Genomic DNA, 27,056 nt, shown 5'->3' on the forward strand with positions numbered 1-27,056 from the left:
CTCTTTCAGTTAGCATACCCTCTGGACTCTCTATAGAGAATGTCTCCTCTGTCAGAAAGGACTAACTGTGATCTATAGATTCTATGTTCTTTTTATATGCTGTACTAGGTTTTTAGTGGATTTTTTAATTGTATAGATATACTGACATGTATGTTTTTTAGATTTCTGTGAACCGCTTTGATCGTTCTGGAAGAGCTGTATATAAATAAAGTATGTTGTTGTTGTTGTTGTTGTTGTTGTTATTGTTGTTATTATTATGTCCGGGGCATCCCGGATCCAGAACTGAAGCCGGAAGAGGTAAGCCAGCTTATTTGTCCAAGTGATAAACTCCATAACTTGTCAGGCCAATCCTTCAATAAATGTTACCAGTTTCCTCATCAACAACTGGTGCTCCAGGAAGCACCCATCATGTCTTGAAAACTCACCATATGAGGGGCTGCATGGTGACCTATGGTGTGGAAGATTCATAATGAAGAAACATCTTGCCATCATAGGTATGAGTTCTTCCTTTTTATATGAATTTGCTCAGTTTGTTCATGGACTGTGATATGAATACAGTAGACTGTTGTTATACACTGGGGTTTTGTTCCAAGATCCCCCATGTATAACAAAACCCGTGGATGCTCAAGTCCCATTAAATATAATGACATAGCAAAATGGTGTCCCTTATAAAAAATGGAAAATCAAGGTTTGATATTTGAAATTTATACTTTTTTTGAACATTTTCAAACCATGGCTGCTTGAATCCGTGTATAAAAAAATCAATGTATAAGAAAGGCAGACTGTACTAGGATACTCAAGGGAACATAAACAAGAGATACTAACCTCCAGTGTACAACCTTTGGTAATGCCCACATAGTCTGGACTGCTCAGAAGATTGTATGGTGTCCTTGAAATTTCAATGTCTTTGAGGCAACCGGCATACTTCCTTGTGTTCACTTCAGGTCTGCAAACAGAAAATCAAATCCGATTTATTTGCCAGTTAAAGCTAATTCTAAAATTCTAGAAAGCACAGCAGTACTAAAGCAGTTGCATATATTACTTTTTAAAACACACTGAACCCATTGCAAATAAATTTATAGTGCAATGTTGTACTTTTATACCCAGAAGTAAGCCGCAATATGTTCAATGGGCCTTGCTCCCAGTTAAGTTATTATACTACAAGATTTCTACAGTCATAGTAATACTAAAGTTCTAAAACAACATAGAAGCAACATGGAAGAAATTAACCAGTCAATAAAACTATGCATATTTTTGTTGCTGAATAAAAAAAATGGGTACTATTTTTATCACAGATGGGAATTTTAATAATAAATGGTTGCTTTTGCAAGAAGAACCATATTATAGATCCCAGAAATCTTGCATTCACCATTCTGGTTGACACTTTTGGTAGTAGAATCTCTCTATGTTTGGGAATTGGGCTGGATGGCTCTTGTGGTCTCTTCCTACTCTATGAGTCTGTGGTGGGTTACAGACCGCCTGTTTGGGGCGGGCTGCACCTGCCCCTTTCCCCAGGGTATCGGGGCCTCAGCGGCTAGACTGGCAGCCGCTGAGGCCCCAATCCGCCGCTTTCCAGGCTGCGGGGAAGCGGCAAAAGGCCGCTTCTCCGCAGCCTGGAAAGGGGTGTCCTTGGGGCTTCAAGCCCCAAGGACACCCTGCGGCGGCGGGGAGGAGGAGAAAGGGGCCGCTTGGCCCCTTTCTCCTTTGGTCTGCTGGGTGCAGCCGTGTGAAGGCTGCGCCCAGCGGACCAAACCAGGAAGGAGCTCCGAAATGGAGCTCCTTCCTGCTCCGCGCTAAGGGCGCACTAAGCGCCCTGGCACGGAGCGAGGATGTCATGTCCGTGCCGCCCTGTATAGAGGCGCCGTGGTCATGACGTCCTCATGGCGGCGGCCGTGTGGAACAGCCGCCGCCATTTTGTGTGCACGGAGCGCGCACTAGGGTTAGGGGGGTGCGGAAGCACCGCCCCTTTCTAACCCTAGTACGCGCTCCACGCGTACTTTCCTGCCCGTTTGTAAAGGGCCAATGATTCTATAAGTCTAACAACATCTGGGGACCACTGGTAAATTCTGAGTGTGAACCACTGGTAAATCCAAAGCATCTCCACCATATACAAGGCTTGAATGGCTGGGGAAATACGTGGGAATATATGGGAAAGCACAGGCTACACTGCAGCCTTAGGGAGAGCCACATGTGGCTGATATTTTACCCAACTTTGTGCTACAACTTTTATTTAAGCAGGTTGGCAGAAATATAGCACAAGAACAATCCACAAGCCATTTTCCCCTCAAGTGTTGATATTCTTTTTGTTATGCTCTGTCTTGGAAAAGCAGTTTAATAAATATTGACAGTAGTCTTCCTGCACAATGTAGTTCATCCTTCAATCCATGTTAATTGTCAGTGGATTTAAAGACTGGGAGTTTTGACGTGTAATCTGACCAACTTACCTATCAAGTGAGATATGCTTATGAGAATAGGAATCTAAAACATGAGTATTAAAGATGAGAAAACAGAAATTCACAGATTCTATAGCTATATAATGACATCTTAATTACACTAACTGTATAATATAGCTTAACAACATATGCATTTAATGCTAAGAGCTTTTCAGCTTTGTTTTTTCTTCTTTTTGCTGCAATGTAGCCATCTCAGCAAAGCATAGCATGTCTATCTGAAAAGCTGTAAATATTTGAATATGTACTATATATATAAAAAAGGGAAATAGATTCCTCATTCTGTTTTTTCCCCACACATAGAATGGATCCACAGTCCTGTAATGCAGACATTTTAGGTACTAAATATTTCCTGTGGGTGATTAACAAAACAAGCCTAAGAATGGTGAAGACACACACACACACACACACACACACACACGCGCGTGTGTGTGTGTGTGTTTGAAAATGTTTGTGCCACATCTGATACATTTGCTTCATACAATGACCTACAACAGCAGAATGTCTAGTAGCCTCAAAAAACTGTAACTCGTTAGAGAAGGTCAGCCTTACCAAGCAATACTTCAGGGTCACTGAGGCTCAAATTACATGTTGAACAAAGTGGTGAGATTACTTTCCCTGAACACAAAGCAGGCTAGGGTAGGTTGCATCTGAGCAGACAGATGTGCCAAGAGATGTTGCTTAGCGCTTACTAATCTTAACTTTTCCCACAAAAGATCACCTTCACTAAGATCTTTTTGTCACCCACCGGGAGAAGCTATTTGAACACTTCCCTTGGATTAATGGATTAAAACACACACAACAATGGAGATGTGAAAAGAAATTGTAGGAAAAAAGATTAACCAGACTCTCTTGCTATGTGTGTTTCCCCATATGCATGTATTGCATGTGTTGTCCTGCACAGAACCTTACACAGAGAAGGGAGGCGAGGAGAAATTCTTTGAGCCTCAAATACCATCTTTCAATATCACTTAAATGGCATTTCCCATTAAACAAACTTTGTGATACTGCTTAATTTTCAAGCTTTGGGCACAGAAAACCCTTATCCCAGCATTTCTTAAATCACTGATGGGGAGTTTAAAGAGTTTACTTCTATCTATGCAGAGGGCATTACAGTACATTCCTGACTTACTTAAAACACTCAACTGAAAAAAGCTCAGAGCAGCTTACATAGATCAATAGTAAGAGAGTCCTTGCCCTCAGCTATATAATCTTAATTTAAATTCTATTTAAACTTTTAACTTAAATTCTAGTTTTAATTTTGCATGAACTCAATTTGTAAGATTCATCTGTACAACAAGGGTCTTGAGAAAGAACTGTGATTCTGTCTGAGGCAATGGACAAAATTTAAAGAGAACTGGGGATAATCTTTTCAGGGTTTCTTTCTTTATTTTTGAACCCCACATAGGATAACCGTTTTTGTTTTGTTTTATGATTCCCCATTTGATTAAAGAAAATCTTAGTTTTTACTAGCCTATAGACCTGTATGGAATCTTCAGATAAAATGGCAGTAAATGCTGAATATCAGAGGTGAAGATGACCAACAGGTGAAGATGTTCAACCTGACGACCTTTTCCTTGGGCATTCAAAAATTCTTTCTGGCTTGTTTACTAGATAGGCTTCTGGTCTGATCCAGTAAGAAAATTCTTATGTTTCTGAAAATGTGTGTGCCACAAAAAGACAACCCTCTACTTTGCACTGAACAATTTGATATCCTCCAGATATGTTGCGCTACAGTTTCAATCATTCTAGCTTAGCAGGGGCCACAACTGGGAATTTTGGGAGTTAAAAGTTAAAAACATCATACAACAGTGTCATCCCCCCCCCCCAGCATGTGCACATTAACAACAAAACATGTTTAAAAATCTTTGAGAAGTGAATGTCAGATTTATTCATTTTTATGGGAAGAAATGGCCTCCCCCAGGTTACATGTAAAAGTATGGTTTTTTAAAAATCATCTTTTGAGATTGACACATAGTTCTCAAAGATTTCATAACATAGCTCAGTTGCTAATTTGCTCCACGCTGGGCTGAAGCTCCAAATAATTTTTTAAAAAAGAAACCCACACAGATTGTATGCAGATTTTTTTCTCCTTCCCAGTAGGATCCTGATATGATTAATTTAAAAGGTAAAAAAAAAAAAAGAAAAAAAGAAAAGACAACACAGCAAGATCTAAACAGCTGTGTGAAGATGCTTACTAAGTGTTTGTTGCTGCAAGTGTGCACGCAGCGTGAGGCAAGACTATGTTAAGCACTTAGGAGTAGCTTGATTTGCTGCAGCAGGATCTCTTGCTGAATGAACAACCCCAGAGCAACAGCTGGAACAAATACAGACACAAATTGCTTTTTGCTTTGCCACCTGTTGCAAGCAGTGCTTAACCCATGCAAAGCATAAAGCATGCAAGTACTGATTTAAATTGGATATTGTTTACCTTGATTTCATACTAGGATAAAAAATAAAAGAGAGAGAGAAAGAGGGGGGAAAAAAGAACCAACACACAATTTTATTTACAATTATAATATTTTTTTTAAAAAACCAAAAAACAAATACCATTCCATTAGGTTACTTTAACAAATACTCATATGGGCTATTATAGGCTACTTTAATGAATACATATATAAGAAAGATTTATTTGTAATATCTGTACATGATTTTAGAAAAAGCATCTCCACTATGGAAGTAGATTTGACACTTAGGAAAGTGCTTGTCCATGTTAGTCTGGTGGAAGAAATCCTCAAAGTTTGCAAAAATTAATAGAGGACTCAACCAATGACTCTCTTCCTCCCTAATCACACAATGGCTGAAAATAGCAGGAGTTATATCCCTAAGACACTGACTTGCCTTAAAAAGACCAAGTACTGTATGTTAAGCAGCACTCCAGTGCTGATTCCACCTATTTTAACATCTCCCCTGAAGACCAGTGTTATCGTTCTTATCAGGAGAGAATGTAAGGTACAAATCAAACCAAATTAAACCAAGACCCACATTAAGGGAGACTATCTTAATTGACATTTTTTCCACTAGCAGAACATGAGGCAGCTGGCTTGTGTTCTAGCTGCCTGCTTCCAACTAGCAGTTCTGACCATCTGCACTAGTAACTTTGCCAGACTAAAAACTCTAGACAGCTCCTGAACCTTTAATGGTTGTGTAGAAGAGGGAAATTTAGCAGGTGTTGCTTATCATTCAACCAGGTAACAAAAAACACCTGGAATTCCTTCTTCTACACCACCATTGAAGATATAGGAGCCAGCTCCAGTTTTCACTCAGGCAACACTACACACTAGTAATATTCAAAGAAATCTTGTAACACCTTTGAGGCAAAGGGTCTGAACAGACGAGTCAAAATAAAGCTGCTTCGGGTCACTTTGGAGGCATGCTGTTTAAATGACACACCCATCTTAAGAAGCCAGAAGCTGCACCAAAGCTGTGCGCCAGTCTTGCTTCTGAGGAAGTAGGCTCAAGTCTATTAAAGCTGCATGGCAGGGGTTGGACTGGATGACCCTTGTGTTCTCTTCCAACTCTATTATTCTATGATTCATCCTACCAACTTATTTCTTTCAGTTAGTCTCAAAGGTGCTACAAGATCCCTTTGCATACCAATTTACCAGACTAACATGGCTATAGTCTACACAAAAGTAGGAGATCACAAAATATATGGGGATGAATCAAAATGGTCAAATTCACTGGATCTTTTTATCCACTTTCTCCAGAAAGTTGGCTAATACAGATTTACTATGCTGGCTGTGGAAACAGGGGAGATCCTTCACAATCTGTTTCCAAGCTAACTGATATAAAGTGCGCCCACGTTATACGCGGGCGCACTATACGCGGTTTTGAGCTTACGCACAAGGGGAGGTGTGTCCCATTCGGATGAATGGGGCGTGTGCCCGTGGTGCCTGTGTGCCGCCACGCGCACAAGCCCCATTCACTTGAATGGGGCTCAAGCATAGGAAGAACTCGCCTTACGCGGGGGGTGGGGGGGGGTGGAACGGATCCCCTGCATAAGGCGAGGTTTGACTGTAACACACGTTGTTTCAGCACTACCTAAGGCATTATTTTGCAACATGTGAAGGTAGGTTTATGTACTGTTAGACTTCTTTTTATTGAAAGAATTTATTATTTAAATACTTTTACATTGCTTTAAATGAGTGCTTTTTAAAAAAGACAGTTCAGTTAATTGTTTTTAACCCTTTTTGGTAAAGCAATTCTTTTAAGCTATATTTTGTTTTCATCTGTGTTGTCCCTTGGGTCCCATACTGAAAGATGGTAGGATAATAAATAACCAAGGTGGCTTATGAGAAGTTAAAATGTATACAGTAAGGATTATTATAGACAGATTTATATCTGTAAAGATATCAAAGTCAAGTTGGTCTATAGCCAAATGTCCATTGTTCTGTCAGCTATACCACTTTGAATGTTTTAGAATGACATGTTGAAATTGGTGAAGATCAATACTGGGGACTTACCAATAATGGAAAAGTATAAACTGTGGAAAAGTGAATAGAAGATTTGTCCCTTGTCCTGCCCCCATGCTCCTTTCATAGTGCTAGAACTGAGGATCACCCTCTGTAGCTGACTGCTAGTATGTTCAGGACTGATGACCTAATTCATAAAGATATATAATTCATCTATACAACTCGGTGGTACAATATGTGTGGAAAGATGTTTAGATGGCTTTTAAAAGATCGGAGTAATTTGTGAAGGATGGGACTATGAAATGACACTTGCCATGATAACCCTATGTAATTTCCTGATCCTGTTTGTTAGTTTTCAGTGGTATTGCCTGGAACAGGTTCAAGATTCTTGGTTTAAGCCAGCCATCCAACTCTCATGATGTTATGTTTGAACGACAGTTTTAGGCTAATACATATGCACATGGGCTCATTTGACCTGGTAGTGATAATTTATGATTGTTTTTTAAAAAAGGACCTATAGCTAGAAGAATGTCAAGCAATCTGAAAATGACAAAAATAATAGTGCAGTAACTGCATTCTCAGACTTATTGAACAACAGAAAGTTGTTTGGCTCTGTAGCAATCTGTTCATCACTCCAGATCTCTCTGCATATGCGCAGTGTGACCTTATGACTCTTATACTTTCATGTTATAGGAAAGTAGGGCTGCCTGTTTCATCCTGTAGCTGAACTTTGTAGTGCTGTTACCTTTCTCTTGACAAAATGGTTTCACAAACATAAACAAAATTTCTAGTGTTTATTTTATAACAGAAGAAGCACTTATTAAAGCCCAGAACCTAGTCTCTGTTCTGTCTTAAAGAAGCCTTCATACTGCAATGGAATATGTATTTATACATGATCAAATTTACAATTGACTATTTGGACACCACCCCAGGTTCCAGTCCTTCTTTTAATTTTTTTTTAGTCAGACTTTAAAAATGTTAAGTAACAGTAGGTGACTTGGTAGATATCCCTTGGTGACTCTGGATAGATATCCTTTGGTGATAAATATCCCTTGGTAACCAGAAGGGAGAGGTGCTGATGAGGTCTAACATTTCCACCATCCCTCATCTTTAGTGCTTCTCCTCTTCTTCCCACATCAACTTCTATCTTTCCCACACCAGATTGTCTTCCACCTTGCCTCTGGTGGCAATGATAGCAACATGCACTACCTTCCTACCTATCCTGTGTTTAAAAAACAGGTACATTCAAGTACGTCACTGTCATTTTTAAGATGAGTTGAAAGTGATGGCAGGGACATGAGATAGTGGCTGGGTGAAAGGAGGAAGACAAGACAGCGTTGGCATTCAAAAAAATGGGATCAGCAAATTCCTCACTTTTGGCACATCTCACTCCTCCCAACTAAGGGGGCCACTTTCCCAGATGTTGCAGCTGAAAAAAACCCTATCACATAACCATCATGTACCTCAGGAGTTAGACCTGAGGGGTGAGTACAAGAATGAATCAACGTGCACTGCTGTGGCTTGCATTGGACCCTGAAGCCAAAGTGCTCATCAAGCCAAAGGGGTTAAAACAGAAACCCAGAGAATATAAAGTTCAAACAAACAATCAAGTTCAAATAGAGAAAAAACTTTTTTTGCTACCCAGTTTCTATCACTGATGATGACCCAAAACAGACAGGCAGACGGGGGCAGCTTCTGGCCACTCTGGGGGCATGGAATTTATATGATGCATGCCCCTTGTGCCCCTGGAAGATGCCTTGGGGCTGCACTGGTGCTGCCTAAAGTGGCCCAGATCAAGCCCCAGAAGGAGCTAATCTTTTTTGCTCATATTTGGGGCTGCGGCAGGAGGCATCCTCAGGACCGCAATGTGTGTTCGCCATGGTCCTGGGGTGACTGGGCTGGGAGAGACTTCTGGGCACTCTTTCCTGCCCATCTGCTTTGCCCCAGTGTGTTAAGTACCATTACCTGAGATTTCCTCTTAAACTTGGCAGTCCACCAAAATAGATAGGCTCATCAGCTTTCAAATTGAGACCAAAGTGCTTTCCTGTTGCAACTGTTGATATGATTTCTTCTTGATTGGAGTCAATGTCTACAATTGATACATTAGCTGTGGAAAATAAAAAAAAGTTTAATATAGATTTCACTTGAAGAATGTTTCAAATGTTAGTAGTTTGAATAGTGAATAGTTGCTCAATAATACATTTTGGGGAAATGCTTATGGTTTATAACCCTTAAGAAAAATGTGTGTGTGTGTATGCGCTCATACATGTGTGTGCTTACACATCTTTTCCCCAAAGTATATTTTAATGATGAATGACCTCTTGGTATATTGGTAGATTTAATCACAGTTTAATGTGGGTACATTGTTATGAATCAGTGCAATCCATGTAGCCTAAAATGAAGTGTTAAAAGTATCATGCCCTGGAAACAAAAAAAGTATAAAAGTAAAGAATAAACACACAAAAGAAAAAAAAATAAGCAAGGATTTGCCACAGTCAGAAAAATTTACAATGATTTGCAATGCTAGTTCTTCAGAACTAGAGCTAATGCTTAATTATGTTTTTCTTCATTACACTGACTAATGCTATGTTTTTAAAAAGCTGTAACTGACATATCCATTCAAGCAATGTGACAACAAAAATTGCAGTGGTTTTGTTTACACAGGCTGCAGTTCTGGTTACCTGATGTACTGCTGCTTATCAGGAAATTAGTTTTGGGCTTGTCTACACTATTAAAAACAAATCTTTCTCACTTCAATTTGGCAGTGATCCAGTCACAACGCATCCCTACCAATCCATGGTGGCTTTGGTCAACAGAAAAAAGAATCTCGCATTTCCTAGAAATTTGGATGAGTTGATGTGTGACTGGTGGATTTGCATTGGCAGCAAATGGAGGAAGCTGTGATGGTTAGGGTGGAACAGACAGGCACTGGTGGTCACATGATTATTCCTGCCAGGAAGTGGCAATTTTCAAGATATGGAAAGTTCAAGTTGCTCCTTCACCATTTTCAATGACTGAAAGCCAGTCTTCCTGTGGTAAAAAAAGAAGATAGAGGAGTGTCCTAGAGTAGGGTGGAAATGCATATGTTCACATGCTTGATGGACCGGTGGGGGTGGGGGTGGGGGTGGGGGTGGGGGTGGCGCAATCACAGATGTGGCCAAAAATCATTTGAGGAAACTAGCTTGAAGACCACCTTTTGTACAATGAAGCGACCTTGGAATGGGGGAATGTGTGGCTGCTTAACCTGAATTTGCAGCAATTTGCCTTGATGTTCATAGTAACAATACAGACAAGCCCAGGGTTTTGTTTTTGTTTTTCTTTTCCAAGTGAATCTGGAAAACCCAGGGCCCACCTGGAAGTGCAGCCCAGCCCAGTGTCTTCCTCTCTTTCCATGCCACCCTGTGACTGGTACCTTGGTCTCAATTAAAAAATGAAACCGCATCATTGGAAGTGCAATCACTTCAGAGGTGAGTTGGAACTGAGCCACAAAACCACCCAAAAGCTCCATGTGATATACTCCGCTGACAAAAGTCAAGACTATCACTGGTTTACAGCTGAGGCAGGAGTAGTCAAGGGAGGTGTCTGCTTCTCCCCCAGAATCCTACACACATTTATTTGTTTTAATGTACACAAAAATTTATGGATATCCATGTTGTCAACAAGAATTTTAGGGCAATCTCTCATACTGAGAGTTTAGTTGCCAGACTTAGATCCTCTGCACTATTCAGGAGGAGAGCCTCTTGGGGCCAGCAGGCATCTCGGGCAAATGTTGTTTGTTCTGTTTAATGATGTTCATCTGGAAATTTTAAAATATTTTGACACCCTAATAAAATGTAAACAACAGTGATAATGTAAACCTGGTGGGATATATGTTTACATAAATATGTTTTGTAAGTGGTAGTTCTGTTAGGACTTTGGTAGAATAAGTTATCATTTTGGTGAGGCATTAGTATGATTTTCAATAGCCTCCACATTTCTTTTTATGATCTGGAAACAGCTTATAGTGTGAAAATCACTATATTTACTGAACATATTGTCCCATCAACCACAAGCCTCTGAGGGGAAAGGAAAAGGGAACACCTATCTTCCCATCTGTGAGTCACAATCCCCGAGCTCCTAGTTTTCTTTTTCTTTCTCTTTCAAAAAAGTAGTATGTGCAAAGTCCAGGTTAAACAAATGTGGTAGATCCAGGGGCCAATCTTTGCTTCTCAACCTTTACACCACTGCGTTTTTCATTTTCACTTCCTGGTTTGGGAATTTCATATTTCTGACTTGTTTGCAGGGTGTTTTTTTTTTTGGGGTGGGGGTGGGGTGGGGTGGGGAGTACAGAGAAGTATTAAAAGCCAATATTTGGAGGCAATTTGGAGATTTTTCCCAAAAAATTGAAATGAGAGGACCTGGGGGCTTGGAGGGAAAGGGTCAGGGGAGCTGCAAAAAAAGGGACCATATGCAACTTGCAGGCTTCACTTTCCTCATATAGAAACTGAAATGTGAGATAAAAGGTGCACTTACTATTCTACCCATTTTTGTAAACTATTAATACTTAGTATCTGTACTTCTTCATGTACAAAATTTACAGTCCCAAAAAATGACACAAAAAACAATCAGTTATTTTGCAAATAATGAGAACATTCTTTTATGTCAGCCTGAAGTAAAAAGGGACTGATTATTAAAAGTAAACGGTGAAAGTGAAAAGTAAAATGAACAGCCTCTTGTAGAGCCCCAATCCTAACCAAGTGTATCCATTTTTTTCCCAAAGATACTTCCCCCTAGTCTCTCCAGTGCTTCTCATTTTTCTGTGATGAAGGAAATCATTCTGGAATAAGGGGATCTTTTCCTTCACAATTCCTATGAAATTATTAAGCTTTTATGAAAAGGTTGATGACACAAAAATATTAAATACACTATTAAGCTTTTAAAAATGTTCCTCCCCATAAAGTTTTGCATTTTGTATTAGTGCTGTCAAATTCAAACTTGTGAAGAGTTTTTGTACTGTTTGTAGCTTCTAGATGTCAGTGAAAGTGACAATAAGCAAGGATCAAAGTATGTGCATAACCAGGAGAAAAATGCTCATATTTGATGTAATACCATGTACAATGCACAGTTATTATACTCACACACTACTAGGGTGCTTCCACCCCATTCCTTTGGATGCCCTTGAATAATAGCAGGAAATCTTAGAAAATGGTTAACTCGCCTTTGTCACTCAGAATAATACTGTGGGAACACATGCAATGCTTTGTACCTGATATATGGTTTTATAGCATCTGACACAACACTAGAATATTTTTCTTTCCAGACACAAATCTGGAACTTTTTTTTTAATGAATCCACACAAATGATTTTAAGATTTTAGGACCAAGTTAGACAGTTGAATCTTTTGGAAAGCTAATGTTGTAACATATCTTCTACATTTACAACAGGGATGTGCAATTATGTTCTGAAATATCACTAATGTCATTAAAATTATTTTTGGTTTCACTGAATTTCTTGCAGATCAGGTGTGGACAGCTGTTGCATTCTGGCTATTTTTAAGAGAGCAGTTCACATAATCCTTCACCACTGGCTATGTCTGGTGGGAATTTTTGGTCATAGTTGCTCACCCCTGCTACATATAAGTGGCTTTCATTTTTATTAGTCATCATATAGTTTTTAAGATCCCTCTTATATGTGGAAAGCCTTTTCTGCTTGCAGTACAAGGAACTGTGATCTTTGGCAAAATAGGCCTATTATGTATTGTAGACAGATTATTAAATTTCTAGCATCTCACACTTTGATATACCCAGGTTACAAAAGGCACTGCGAAGTGCAAACTCAATTTGCATTCTAACAGTAATAGCATAGGCTTGTTTATGAACTTGGAAAAACATCAGAGAACTTCACGTTATTTCCCCACCCCACCCCCACCTCTGTTCAGATGAATTTGAGAGTGTAATTTGGGTAGCTGTATGGCAGAATTATGCCTGAAAAATTAAGGTACCATTTCCAAAAGAAAATCATACAAGACCTGTTTGACACTGCAATCAGTCACAGCTAACCTGAGACATCTGTAATTGAAAGCAGAAGAAGCAGCTAAGTCTTTTACAACTTTCTAAACCCAGCAATTTTATACATCATCTTCTCCATGATTAGGTAGTTAGCTGTGCTGGATAAGATAATTAGAATGTTTATGATGTTATCCCTGCAGGAACTCACCTTGTTTTAGAATTCTTGACAAGGTGAATGACTTCCATTTCCCATCATTATGGTTTTGGTTGCTGACAACCGAAGCTGTTCCTGAACCCAGATCATAGCTGACTTTAATATGCCCATCACTGAGTTCAATGCTCATGAAATCTTTCTGTTAATGAGAAGCATTAGAAATCTTATTTAGTTACTGAAAGCCAGGTTCTACTTTTCTGAAGAAAAAAAAATTCAAAGTGAGTCTTCAGCTTCCAGTTCCCACTTCATCATTGGGTGGTATGCAAGAGTCACTAACCCCTCTTTAAGTTAATGTAACTCAAGCCAGGGGGTTCAGTTGAGAAATCTACTATGAATGGGTTGGCGAGGTAGTATTATGTACTAAGAAGAGCTTCTTTTAATCACTAAGATCTAGATAATGTAACTTAAACACTGTTTGCATAATAAACTTCCAACTCATTGCTGCCAATTAATATCCTTCTTATTTACTTGAACTGAGTGCTTTGAAAAAATACTGGCTTCAATCTAATTGCCAATCACAACTAGAGCAGGCCTACTAAATCAGTTATGATCAGTATATTGCATAGCAATAGGATTTAGGCTGATTTATATGCTGGCTGAGAAACAGAATTTTAACCATTTCTGTAATATACACTGAGCTTTTTGTTACCTATACAGCAGTTCTAAGTCTGTCATTGTTTTTGAAATTAAATGAAAGACCTAACATAACCAACTGAAAATATGCAGTTTTCAAATAGTCATATGCTAATTATATCTAAATTACATTATTTTAATTGTTTTATTATCACCTATAATATTTCCATTATCATTTGAACACATTTCATAGATCTTTATGGGAACCAGGAGCTTTATGTGGCCTTCCATACCATACTATTATCCAGTCACAGATTTCTGTAGTGTCCAATTTGTCTGAGATCAAGATCTTCCAGAGAATAAGGAGAATCCTCTTATTCTCTGGAGTGTTATTGTCTGCTGAGTCTATGTATGACTGACTGAAAACAAACAGGAATTCTATTGAGCCCTGTTTGTATTCATTTGCATACAGTCTGTACACCCCCTTATGGAGAGGGATTGCACCCCACACTGTCTGCTTAAAATGTGTTGTTCTTGTGCGCCTTTGAGTAATTTCCATCATATGGTGATCCTAAGGCAAATGTATCACAGGGATTTCTTTGCAAGATTTGTTCAGAGGAGGTTTGCCTTTGCCTTCATCTGAGCTGATAGAGTATGACTTGTCCAAGATCGCACAGTGGATTTCCAGGGGTGAATGGAGATTTTAACCCTGGTCTCCAGAGTTGTAGTCCAATGCTCAAACCACTACACCACATGGCTCTCCTACCTACTGTGTATGCACTACTTTTATTTACATTCAAAGAAATTAACACAAAATCATGTATATTTTTCTAAAAATAAGGAAAATAATTCCAGTGAAATATATTTTGATATTATCTTATGCCTGAACATAACTGAAAAGAGAAAAGGCCTGTTAGAGACATATAGCCCTCCCTTCAGCCACCATCCTGGGGAGAGAGAGGCAGGTCAGCTCCAACAGGCCTTGCCTGCAAAGAAGATGACCCTCCCTTCAGCCACCATCTTAAGGAGAGAGAGGCAAGCCAGCTCCAACAGGCCTACGAGTGTAGATCCGCTGGATTTTCCCCCTTCCCCAGTGCCATTCCCTTCTCCTTTTGTGTCTGTCTTTTTTTAGATTGTAAGCCTGAGGGCAGGGAAATGTCTGATTTACAAATTGTAAGCCGCTCTGATAGCCTTGGCTGAAGAGCGGGGTATAAATAAATAAATAAATAAATATTATTAGCCCAAAATTAATGACTCTATCACAGTGCAATTTAAAAAGCAATATTCATTAAAAGCAGTACACATAATCACTGTCACAATCTGCGCAGAATCCTACTAACAACATTTTGCAAGTTGCTGCACTGCCCTTATAAATGGTCAATAAATGGTCTTGCACAAGTCATATAATTCACTGTCTTCATTTAAGTGACATCTGCCACTTAATGGCATACATTTTAATCTCAGTGGGAACTGTATACTCCACAATGTTAACAACAACAACAAAAAAAAACCCAGGAAGTATTTAGGTTATGCTTACCAAGTCAATTGTAGCAAGGTACATTAGAAGAGCAGTAGAAGAAAATGTCTTGAACTTGAACATAACCATGGAGATATTTGGATTCCATCTTATTGGGCGGCTCACCATGGCATAACCTTCTCCATCAAACTGAACTGTGCCCTCACCATCTGCCACCTGTGGACTAAGGGGGAGAGGAATGTTCAAAATTCAGACAGAAATTGCCAAAACTGCTATATACAAACAGCAATAATAGGGAACTGAAGATTTTTCTGAAACCTGAAACTGGTATAAATTTTCTTACCAGTAGGACTTAAGTAGGAGATTGGAGTTAACACCTACAGTATTCTTTCTTTCTTTCTTTCTTTTTTAGTCTGATGACCTGTCTCAAATAACATGGTTTCTAAAGTACTTTATTTATTGTTGGCCCCTTCACCAAACAATGATGATTATAAAATGTTGTTTCCTATGGACAAATGTCTATGTGAAGCAGACATAATAGAAGAGAAGATTTAGAAAAGATAACTAGAGGCTGTTAATAATTTTTAAAGAAAGGTTTAGATTACTCATTCTTCAATTATATTTGATATGGGTATATTCCACAAAGCAAATCTAATTGTTTATATCTGCCATATAGATCTACAATTCTTGAAGAGCAGAATAAAAATATGATTGATAATTGTATATCATTTATCATTGTAAAAGAAATCTGGTTTTATTTGGTCAAATATTTTGTACATTAAAGAGAATTAAAAATAGAAAAGATAAGGAAAATCTTACCTTACAGCACAGCCTTTACACTCTCCTTCAATGTCTCTGAAATTCCACAGGCCTATTGGTTTGCTGTCCAAATAGGTCTCTCCCATACAGCCAGTGAAAGTAGTGACTCTTACAGCCTCAGATTTCTGAAAATACAAAGCATGATGGCTGAGTTCTGAGCTCTTTGTTAATGGAAAACAGTGTTATAACTCTAAGCACAGAAGGGCCAAGACCTTACATTGCTTCACCATAACATGACCATCCAACAACAGCATCTGTAAGACTGTTTCTAAAAAAGCTTTCCCTAAATTCTGTCATGCTGAGCAATTACTGGCCCATCAAAAAAGTTACATTTTGGTGCAAGGTCCTAGGGTGGTGAAGCAGGGTCTCAGCTCCAAGGGTTCCTACAGGAGATACATTATCTGGATACATTTCTGGTTTCAGGTCTTGTTATAAAACATAAATGTTTTTCATGACCTTGGTGGATGACCTATAACAGGAAACTGCTTGGCAGCTTTTGAGATCATGGTATCCTTCTGGACTGCCTTGCTAGGATGAGATTTGGAGGGACTGAATTTACAGTAGCTTTTCTCCTTTCTCGAGGAGAAAGCACAGAAGCTTGTGCTGTGGGATTCCTGTTTGACATCTTGGTAGTATGTGCAGTCCCTCAGGATTCTGTCTTGCATTTTATGTTATTTAACATATACATGAAACCACAAGGAGAGGTTATCTGGAGATTTGGGATTCAGTGTCTCAATTCTATTTCTTCTTTCCACTGCAACCAAAGCAGTTTTAGTTCTAAACTAGTGATTCCAGTAAAGGATTGGATAAGGGCGGACAGGCTGAAGTTTAATCCAGACAAGCTTGAGATATTCATGGTCTGTCAACAAGCAGAACAATAATAGATTTTTGCATATATTTTTTCAGTATGGACTTTTTAAAAAATGTAAGCACTGCATGAATTGTTTGCATTTTTTTTGCCCTTGCCATGTGTGTATGTATACAGGTTTTGCTTAACAAAAGTGAAGAGAGACTAGTGCAAAAGGCAGAAAAAAGCACTGGTGGGGGAAGCACACATCCTTTAGCTCATACATGGGAGGGAAATTTTTTTGATGCAGTTGCTGATTTCTCTTGAAAGAAAAAAAATCTTTACATACCTATTTATAAATCAAATATTACTGACTTTCCTATTGGTATTTCTATCCCCTTCTATTCATTCCTGGCATAGTCATTATCAACTGTGGTCATAGCTGGAGCTGTAATATCAAGATGCCATTCTGCTTCTTTAGTAGAAGCAGGGGAACTTGCTTCTGTCCAATGAGGAATAAAACCTTGCTATTCAAATATAACTAATGCTGGGGTCATGGAAAATTTTAGTGCTATGTGGGGTTCTTGTGGATGCATTACAGAGAGTGATTACACATTGCCATAATTTACATTCTGCTTTCCTTGCTGAAGATTATTCATATCTGAGTCAGCCAGCTAAGCAAGTAAGCGGAGGCTATTTGACATAAAAGCCATAAAGATGGCTTACCCGGTGGCAAACTGTTAACATTGTTTTCAATTCCTGCAAACCTTGTTTGTGTGTTTTGTTTCAGGTGGGTCTCAGTATACAAATTACTATTTTTGTGTTCTATAATAGCTGAATTACAGTATATTTCAATGTTTTTCTATACAAAAATATGGGAACAATCAAGTTTGTAAATAATCTTACTTTATTATTGAAATCTAGACTGAAAGGAAAACTAAGATTACTATCCAGTGTAGCCTATTGATAATATTAAATTAATAATTTTGGCAGAGCTTTATTTATTTATTTTGCTCACAAGCTAGCAGTTATTATTCACAAAATAAAAGCAAAATAGGTCATATGCACTACTTGAAAATATTTTGTTCTAAAGAACAACTTGTCTTTTCCAAAAGTATCCAATTTTCTTTTATGTTTTACTTCATCAATATGAGTTAGATTCAATTCCAGATATTTAGCAATTTGAGACTCACAAGCACCTGCTACTTTTCATGAAGCAATTATTAATATTAAAAATATTAATGTGTGAGCATATGGAGAAGAGCAACTTGACTTTCAAAGAGAGGCATGACATGAAAGTCTAACAACTTCAATGATTTATTCCAAGGTCACGGTGAATATTTTAATTGGTGAATTGTATATTCAATATCACTTTTGAAAACTCCATGATAAATAGGCAATGTATTCTATTTCAGTCAAACTGAAAAAGTACATTAAACTGAAAAAGACCATTTTTATAAAAAAAATAAGCAAGCTGAGAGGTGAAAAGGGTATTTATTTTTCAATACTAAAGCATTCTTCTCTACTGAATATTCAAAATGAAATTGGAAAGTACCATCTTAACATGGTTCCCAGAACCACAGCATATCCTTTCATTTTAGAGTGCAATCAGAGATAGGATAAAGTCTTCTTTCCACTCATTCTGTACATTCCTTCTCCTCCTCCTATAATGAGCACAACTCCAAGTGTGTCACAGAACAGGTAAGCAAGCAAAGGCAGATGACTGGATAGAGGATCAACAGGTGAGAAAAGCCATGGCTCTCTGCTCCCAGAGAGTTTGTAGCCTGGGTATGGCCACTATCATTTAAAACATGATATACAGAAATATTGAACTGGAGAATAGGAGAAGGTTTTGCTTCTACTACCCTCAAGCCCTGGCAATGTCCTGAGACCTTCTTCAAGCTAGTTCAGAAAGATATGATGATTGTAGTTTTTTGTGGGTTTTTCGGGCTATGTGGCCATGTTCTAGAAGAGTTTCTTCCTGATGTCTCACCAGCATCTGTGGCTGGCATCTTCAGTTTCTCTGAAGATGCCAGCCACAGATGCTGACGAAATGTCAGGAAGAAATTCTTCTAGAACATGGCCACATAGCCCGAAAAACCCACAAAAAACTATGGATGCCGGCCATGAAAGCCTTCCTCTTCATATATGATGATTAATTATATCCCAAATGAACAGCCAGGCCAAAGTTCCCTTTCTGAGGTCTAAGCACACATTGTTCATCAAGGCTACCGATGCAGTTTGTGTTGGGAAAGCTGACCTGAATCCCAGGCAACTGAGACAGTCTAAAAGAGATTATGCTTCTTTATCCTTGCCTTATTCTGGCACATCCTGATATCTATCACCACAGCAAAAGTATGCTTATAATAATGTTGTATCAAGGACTTTGGGTAATCATTGGTTCAGTAATGGGTGATAACTGATACTGCACTCATGCTGCATTTTAGAAGAAGATTCTGTTTTGGGCCCAGGCTAGTTGTTGTTTTTAACTACTATTAATGCACTGTTACCTGGTAGAGTGTGCCCGTGATGTATGCGGGCTTGCCATACATGGATTTGAGGTTACGCAGATGGCAAGCCCTAATATGGTGAATGGGGCCATGCTGTGCGGATGTGCCCCATTTGAATTAATGGGGCTTCATCATATGCGGGATTTGCCTTAGTGTGTGTGTGTGGGGGGGATGGGGTCCAGAACAGGTCCCCTGCATAAGGAAAGGGCACACTGTACATGTTCATGTCACTACTGACAGAACTAAACAGTTAGTCAGTGCCTCCTCCCCCCAACCTAGTATTTTGGCACAAAACAACTGGCTTTTTCCATTATAGCATAACTGAACATTCCATTATGGCATGTTCTTCAGCAGCACAGTTCAAATAATAATAATAATAATAATAATAATAATAATAATAGGTTTTATTTATATACCGCCCAATCACTGGGAATCCGAGCGGTTTACAATAGAGGGGATAACAGACAGTTCCCTGATTGATAGACTGATTTTGAATGCCATGGCTCATTATTTAATGTTTACTACCATGAAGGAGGAGAAATGCCTTATTTAATGCTGCACAATTATAATTTTGCTGCACAATTATACTTTCCAAAGTTTTTTTTTAATGGAAGTAAAGAAAATTTTGGAAAGTATACAGTAATTGTACAGCAAAACATAATCCTTGGGGAGAAAAATCTGCCTGGATGGGGTTAAGCATGACATTGTATGATCCTTTTGAGTAGTGAAAAATGTACTGAGTTAACCAGGCCTATTTGTTGTTAAAATATACTGACCATGGTAGTGAATATACCTAACAGGTAACTGTATGTATACTAGATCTGTCTTACAATATTTAAAAATACATCATTATACAGGGAGTTACAGAGGTAAAACTGTTCTTAGCAGCAAGGGCATTTTTTTTAATCTATACTCTATCTTCCCCATTCCACCTTGCTTTAGAATTTTGTAAGGATTAGAGTTGTTGGGAGAGACTGCTGATACAAGTCAGGATGAGATTACACTTGCTTGGCCTACCTATGTCCAGCTACAAAACTTCATATAAACATTCTTAGTCATTTCTGGCGTTCAGGAGGGGCTGGTTTTTGTTTTTAGGTACGTGGAAGGGGACTTGTGGTGTTAAATACAAGTATCAAACACTTTCAGTGTAGAAGTAACTGCTGTGATACAACTGATGTAACTGCTGTGTGTAACCGAGTCTATGACATCCCACTATATCTCATAGAATCATAGAATCATAGAGTTGGAAGAGACCACAGGGGCCATCCAGTCCAACCCCCTGCCATGCAGGAAATCACAATCAAAGCATCGCCGACAGATGACCATCCAGCCTCTGCTTGAAGACCTCCAAGGAAGGAGAATCCACTACACTCCGAGGGAGTTTGTTCCACTGTCAAACAGCCCTTACTGTCAGGAAGTTCCTCCTAATGTTGAGGTGGAATCTCTTTTCCTGCAGTTTGCATCCATTGCTTCGGGTCCTAGTCTCTGAAGCAGCAGAAAACAAGCTTGCTCCCTCCTCAATATGACATCCCTTCAAATATTTGAACAGGGCTATCATATCACCTCTTAATCTTCTCTTCTCCAGGCTAAACATCCCCAGCTCCCTAAGTCGTTCCTCGTAGGGCATGGTTTCCAGACCTTTCACCATTTTAGTCGCCCTCCTTTGGACACGCTCCAGTTTCTCAATGTCCTTTTTGAATTGTGGTGCCCAGAACTGGACACAATATTGCAGGTGGGGCCTGACCAGAGCAGAATATAGTGGCACTATGACTTCCCTTGATCTAGACACTATACCTCTATTGATGCAGCCTAAAATCGCATTGGCCTTGTTAGCTGCCGCATTGCACTGTTGACTCATGTTCAACTTGTGGTCTACTTGGACTCCTAGATCCCTTTCACGCGTAGTTTCATTCAGCCAGGTGTCCTCCATCCTATATCTGTGCTTTTCGTTTTTCCGCCCTAAGTGCAGTACCTTACATCTCCATCCAAGCAATATTTTTCACTTCTTGTCTTGGAGACAACAATAATAAGGACTGAGTATACAACTGAGTGCTAGACTAGGACTCTGGGAGATCAGCATTTGAATCCTTGCTCAGCCTTGGAAACCCACGGTGACTTGTTCACAGAGGATCACTACCTTTATTTTCCCTGTTAGGCCTCCAACAAACAGCATGGCATTTGCATCTACATCCAAAATTGTGTAACCAGGTGGAGAAATTGCACTGAAGAGACTTGGCACAATGGTGGCTTTAGGACCTTCCAATGCCTGTACAGAAATTGTGCCATTTCTTCCAGTTCTAAAAATAAACAAAAATCAGGGAAGAGAATATTACTATCAATCAGTTAATTCATAAATCCACAAATTCTGCTAACTGAATAAAAACGGTGTGACATTTTCACAAATTCTGCACACAACTCTTGTTAGAAAAAGTACACAGGATTCCAGCATAACTATCTGTTTGCTGATCTCTTGAAAAGAGGTTGGCCAATAGGCCAGATTCCCATTGGTTAAAGCTCATCACACTTGTTTGACCTCAGATGTCTTGAGTGGCAGCTAATTAAGGGGAGAAGTTGGGAAGCCACCAATGGTGTTGTGTTCATTTTTTGTGAGGGGATTCCAGAGAAGCCACCACAATGTTATATGAGCTAGCTCTACAAGACTCACTTTCTATATCCCTTCACAGTAGCTTTCTGCAAGTCCTCCCCACCATCCTATGCATATGGAAGAGATATTTCCTTGGCAATGCACATTAGCCCCATTCCTTATTGGTGGAACTTGGAGATATATTTTCAAGAAAAACAAATATAATGGCATACTCAAGTCCCCCATAACTGATTGGTCCCAAAACCACCATTCTACCACTACAAAATTATGGATGGCTTTAGACTGTTATTACATTAATTCTTATGAAAAGTAACTTTCTGAGCATTTCTTATTGGAGTTTTTTGTCTTTCAATCCCACAACAAATCTCCCATACTTCATCAAACAGAATAATATACTGTACTTCCCTTCTTGTATAGCCTGCACAAGTAACAAGAATAAAGTTATATCTAAACTTTATTTGAACAGAACAAATGAAAAATTAAGCTTTAAATCATTCTATATAAAAGTGAAAGCCTTAGATTGATTTTTTAAAAAATAAATAAATCCCTTAATGCATTTATTTGTTCAATCAAGATTTACTGCTTTCCACGAATCAACAATATCTTTTATTATATGGAGCAGAATTATTAATATTTTCCCTTTGTTTGTAAATGTCAGGAGTCTAAATTCCAAACTGATTTGTCTCAATGAACTGATGATGTTAACAGAATATACACAGCATTCCTTGGTGAATATTATCTAGGAAATATCATAAATTGCACTGTCATGAAAATTACTGGCAAAGGTGTTAACAACAACAACAAGTTTATTGATTAGTCAACTGACAATATCAACAACAACAGTGCTAGCCAATTCTAATAGTGCCTATTGTATAACTGGACTTAAGTATGAAATATACTAAGCATTACTATGATTCAAATAATTTACATAACAAAACATGAATAAATATTTTATAGATAAGACTAGTTAACTGGTGTATGTAGAAACCTAACTGCAAACATACTACAAACTGTTTCAATATAATTTCAAGCAGGATTAAAAATGCTCTCATAATATTTGATCTCAACATTCCCATCCAAAATGTATCTAATACAGGAAAATAAGAGGAAAATTCTAAGCTACTAAATATCAAGCATGTCCTGTCAGAGTAGTCTCTTTGTTGATACATCTTTTTTCCACAAAAAGGTGTTAGAAATACAGCCACAAAAGATTCTTTCCTCTTTGAAAGCAATCATGATTAAATTTCACAGAAATACATGCATCCTTTAAAGTATTTGCTATATTTTCTCACCAACTGTTCAAGGTTGAGAACCATTTTCTCACCAATGGTTTGTGGCTGCTACCTCACTCTCCCTCCTGCTCGGACTTTGTTGTTGTTAACTGCCCTTGAATCATCCCTGACCCATGGTGACTCTGTGTATGAGACATCTCCAAGACCCCTGTCCTCCACCTCTCTACTCAGTTCAGCAGCCTCAATTTGACCATCTTGGCTTCCAAGGATATTGCTGGTCAGTCTGTTCAGACTACTAACTACCATACTTTTTATATCTTACAATAATTATTTGTATGTGCACTGAAGAAATAACTGCCTGTTATCTGAAACACTGAAATGAAAAGTGCCCCCTACCTCCCCAAGTAAAAGTGATTCTATGTGGGCTAAATGCATATTCACCTGCAACCATTATGTGTACAGCACTACTGGGTCTTGACTTGAAACACTAACAAAGTAATTATAAATCTGCATCTTTTTGTTTTTAAACAGTTATCAGCCACAGTGTCTGGCAGAGAAGCTACTGTCAGAGAAAAATCATTGACAAATAACAATATTTTAAAGCTCAAAAACGTATAAAACAAACAGCTTCATGTACATACCGCTTCATACTGAACTAACAGTGTCTAAGCGTTTTACAGCTATAAGCTAATTGCCCCCAACAATCTGGGGACTCATTTTAGCGACCTCAAAAGGATACTAGCCTGAGTTGAGCTTGAGCTCTTTCACTGGTATTGAACTTGCAACCTTATGGTTTTGAGTGACTGCTGTACAGGCATTTAACCACTGTGCCATGAGGGCTCCTTTACTTTATTTCTCAGAACAATTTTGCTGAAAGCTGTTACATGTCCAGATTTTCACCTCATTTTCCAAGCATTGCTACTAGGTTCTGGGCATTTTTTTTTTTTTTAATTCTTCTTGCTATGGGCAGTACAACTGTGGAGGTTCTATCCACTCAGCTGTTACTCCTAAATCCAAGCAGGAGATTATCATTTGGGAAGGATTGACAGAATTGACTTCATTAGTATGGTACTTGATATAGAAAAGGAGCACCCACTTCACTGCTGAAACATATAAAGCCCTTGATTACAAAGATAACCTGAGCATATTCTGCCACGACAAATTACTCTTTTAGTTTGAGCAGTGTATTACACTAAGTCAATTAAACTAATAATCCTTTCCTGTAATTGTGCAGCTGGAGGGTTGTGGAGTCTATTCACATAAAAGAAACTGACGTTCCAATTCTATGGATGCTTATCTAGAAAGTAAATCCCATTGAACTCAGTGGGAATTACTTCTGAGTAGATTTTGGTAGGATTGCATTGGAAGAGTGTTATTACGGGAAGTCATCAAAAGCAGAGAGGCTGCATGCTAACCTGAAAAAAGAGAATCAATTGGTCAGTGGCATCAACAAGGGGGTGCAGGGAGTGTGGACCACACCAGGTGACACCTCAGAAGAAGGTTGACACCTGGTCAGGCCCTCCTCGCACTGTGGGTTGAAAAAGGGTGACTGTGTCCCATCCCCCCCCCCTCCCGTTTCGGTGCAGTGGTGACATCCTCCTGAGAAGGAGGCTATCAACTCCGTGAAGGAGAAGGGTGAAGGCAAGTGCGACCTTTCTGGCTTTGCCACCATGGCAGCAAAGAAGGGTGAGCATGCCCTTTTGGCCACCCCCCACAATGTGACTCTAGGACTAGGGATGCCACTGGCAATGGCTATAATAAAGTTACTCAACATATTAGTTTCACTAAAGTTTTTATATGATTTTATTTTTCTTTCTTTCTAAAGTTAAAATTCTTATTTCAGAAAGTATTACTCATGTTATTTATTTATTCATTAATTTATTGGATTTATGGGATTCAAGGCAGCTTACATTCTGTTTTCCCATACATACTGAGCAGTTCAAGGTGATTCAAATACATCAAACTCAGAAATGAAAAAATAGTACTTAAATATTAAGAAAGTTAATGTTATCTTTCTACTCATGTTTCTATGGAAAAATTCTGGGTTGCATACATCATTTTGCACCAGTCCAAAAAAGGCCACCTGAACAATTTGGTAGATCACATTGTAAAAATGAGATGGGAAGAACTCTGCCAAAACTCTTGAGGAAGGAGCTACATTATTGTGGTGCCACTATGAAAAAGCCCTGCTACCATAACAGATTGCAAGCGTTAAATCTATCATGAAAGAACAGAGCACTTGCCTTGATGCTTCAATTCGGTACCAAAATCCATCATCAATGGTTAGATCTGGATACTCAACTCGTCCAACTCCAGACCCAACATCCCACAGGAAATCGACTTTGCCTTTACGCATTTCTATGGCTAGAAAGTCAGTCTAATATAAAAAATTTTTTAAAAAATCAATAGCATTAGAGAAATAAGAACAAAATCAACCAAACAGAGAGAGAGAGAGAAAATTTTAATAACATCTGTTCTTACCAGTGATATCAGTTTATTATTATACTAGCACAGCCATGCAATTCCCACCCTCACTGAATTATTCCAAATATGCTCACATAAGGAGCAAAATCAATAGTTGTAACCCATCAGTGCAAACATAGCACTATTAGAATCAATACAACTGTCTTCCTTGGCACACATACACACATGTGCATATGTAGCACATGAGCTTGTCATGGGGACCAGATGTTTTTTGTGTGTTTTCCATGTCTCCAGCTGGCCAGCGCTGTCATCCAATATGATTTTTTCAAACTTGACACTTGAGATATTTGTACTGATATGGAGAGTAGGATAGGAAGGGTACACATACCCCTGATTACCATAGTCTTTTGCCTGGCACTTTCAATGTTAATTTTCATTATCATTGTGCATCTGGCTATCACAACATAGCTGGATGAACTTTTGCTACTCCTGCTCTCCCTTGGCCACTACATGGCAATGTCAGGTGGGGGGGGGGGAAGGAAGATAATGAGTCTCTTCGGGTGGGAGAGAAGGAAAATTCATGCTACATCTCCTTGATGCTTGATGCCAGGGCTTCTTGGTGAGGCTGTGGCTTTGACCAGGTTTCTCTTCATTTCCCAACACTCAAGAAATCTCTTTTTCATTTTGTTCAAGTCTTTGAATACTCTTTCTATCCCTAATTAAAAGTACTACATAGGCAAGCAGAAAGTGACTGCTGAACCCTTCATAGTAGAAAGAAAACTAGACCATTTTAATTATTTTTGATCTTGCTTTTATAACCTTCACACTGTTCACATCAGAATCCCAGCAAATGCAAACTGTATCTGCCAATGGTGTCATTTCAAAAATCTTGAATCATCTTTATTCAATTTGTAAAAGAGTTTTTTTAAAATGATTAGGCTGCTTTTTCGTTCTTTACTTTTTAACTTGAATTGCAATCATATAAGAATAATTCTTATTTCTGTCAGTCTGGGATTATATGCTTCTTCAACAATTCTGACACAAAATAGGGCACAACTTGAAATGGCTCAGCTGCCTCACCATCCCTTTTCTCTTCCTTCTTGATCTTTTTTATTTTTTTATTTTTGCTGCTAGTATAGCACTGGTGGCACTATATTCACTCTGAGGAAAGAGTCATTCCAATTTTAATTATTTAAATTTGGAACAATTTCTTATTCAGAGTAAAGAACTGACCATTCTGGGGTTTGGACAACCCATCAGTGAAAGCATCTGCACTATAGAACTGGTGCACTGCTGAAGCTCTGGTTTGCTACAGGGTGCATGGATACAGGGTGGCTGCATCAGGGACTGTCATGCCAACATCTTTCTCTCCTGCTGCTTCTGGCAGCTGGGGAAACTGCCAGGTGACCAGTGAAGAGGAAAATGCTGGCAGCTGTGCAGCTGGCCAACCATACAGCAACAGCTAGATGGGCGGCAACTTAGATATGGTAACATTTGGGAACATCCTGGATCCTGAATTCAAGCTGGAAGAGGTAAACTGGTTAATTTGTTCATGGGATAAGA

At 38.8% G+C, this 27,056-nt stretch overlaps 1 protein-coding gene across 1 annotated transcript in view; it reads right to left on the reverse strand.

Moving 5' to 3' along the window:
• LAMA2 (laminin subunit alpha 2) overlaps positions 1 to 27,056 on the reverse strand; it is a 609,129-nt gene that overhangs the window by 42,817 nt on the left and 539,256 nt on the right. The window contains exons 47-53 of the mRNA XM_089530405.1: positions 25,313 to 25,446; positions 21,370 to 21,529; positions 15,936 to 16,060; positions 15,177 to 15,339; positions 13,061 to 13,205; positions 8,831 to 8,972; positions 826 to 946 (exon numbers count right to left, since the gene is read on the reverse strand). Coding sequence (XP_089386531.1) covers positions 826 to 946; positions 8,831 to 8,972; positions 13,061 to 13,205; positions 15,177 to 15,339; positions 15,936 to 16,060; positions 21,370 to 21,529; positions 25,313 to 25,446 — 990 coding nt within the window. The remainder of the gene's footprint in view (positions 1 to 825; positions 947 to 8,830; positions 8,973 to 13,060; positions 13,206 to 15,176; positions 15,340 to 15,935; positions 16,061 to 21,369; positions 21,530 to 25,312; positions 25,447 to 27,056) is intronic.

This window comes from Sceloporus occidentalis, unplaced genomic scaffold, assembly GCF_023333645.1.
Source record: "Sceloporus occidentalis isolate IW3139 unplaced genomic scaffold, rSceOcc1.0.p SCAF_6, whole genome shotgun sequence".
Classification (NCBI taxonomy): Eukaryota; Metazoa; Chordata; class Lepidosauria; order Squamata; family Phrynosomatidae; genus Sceloporus; species Sceloporus occidentalis.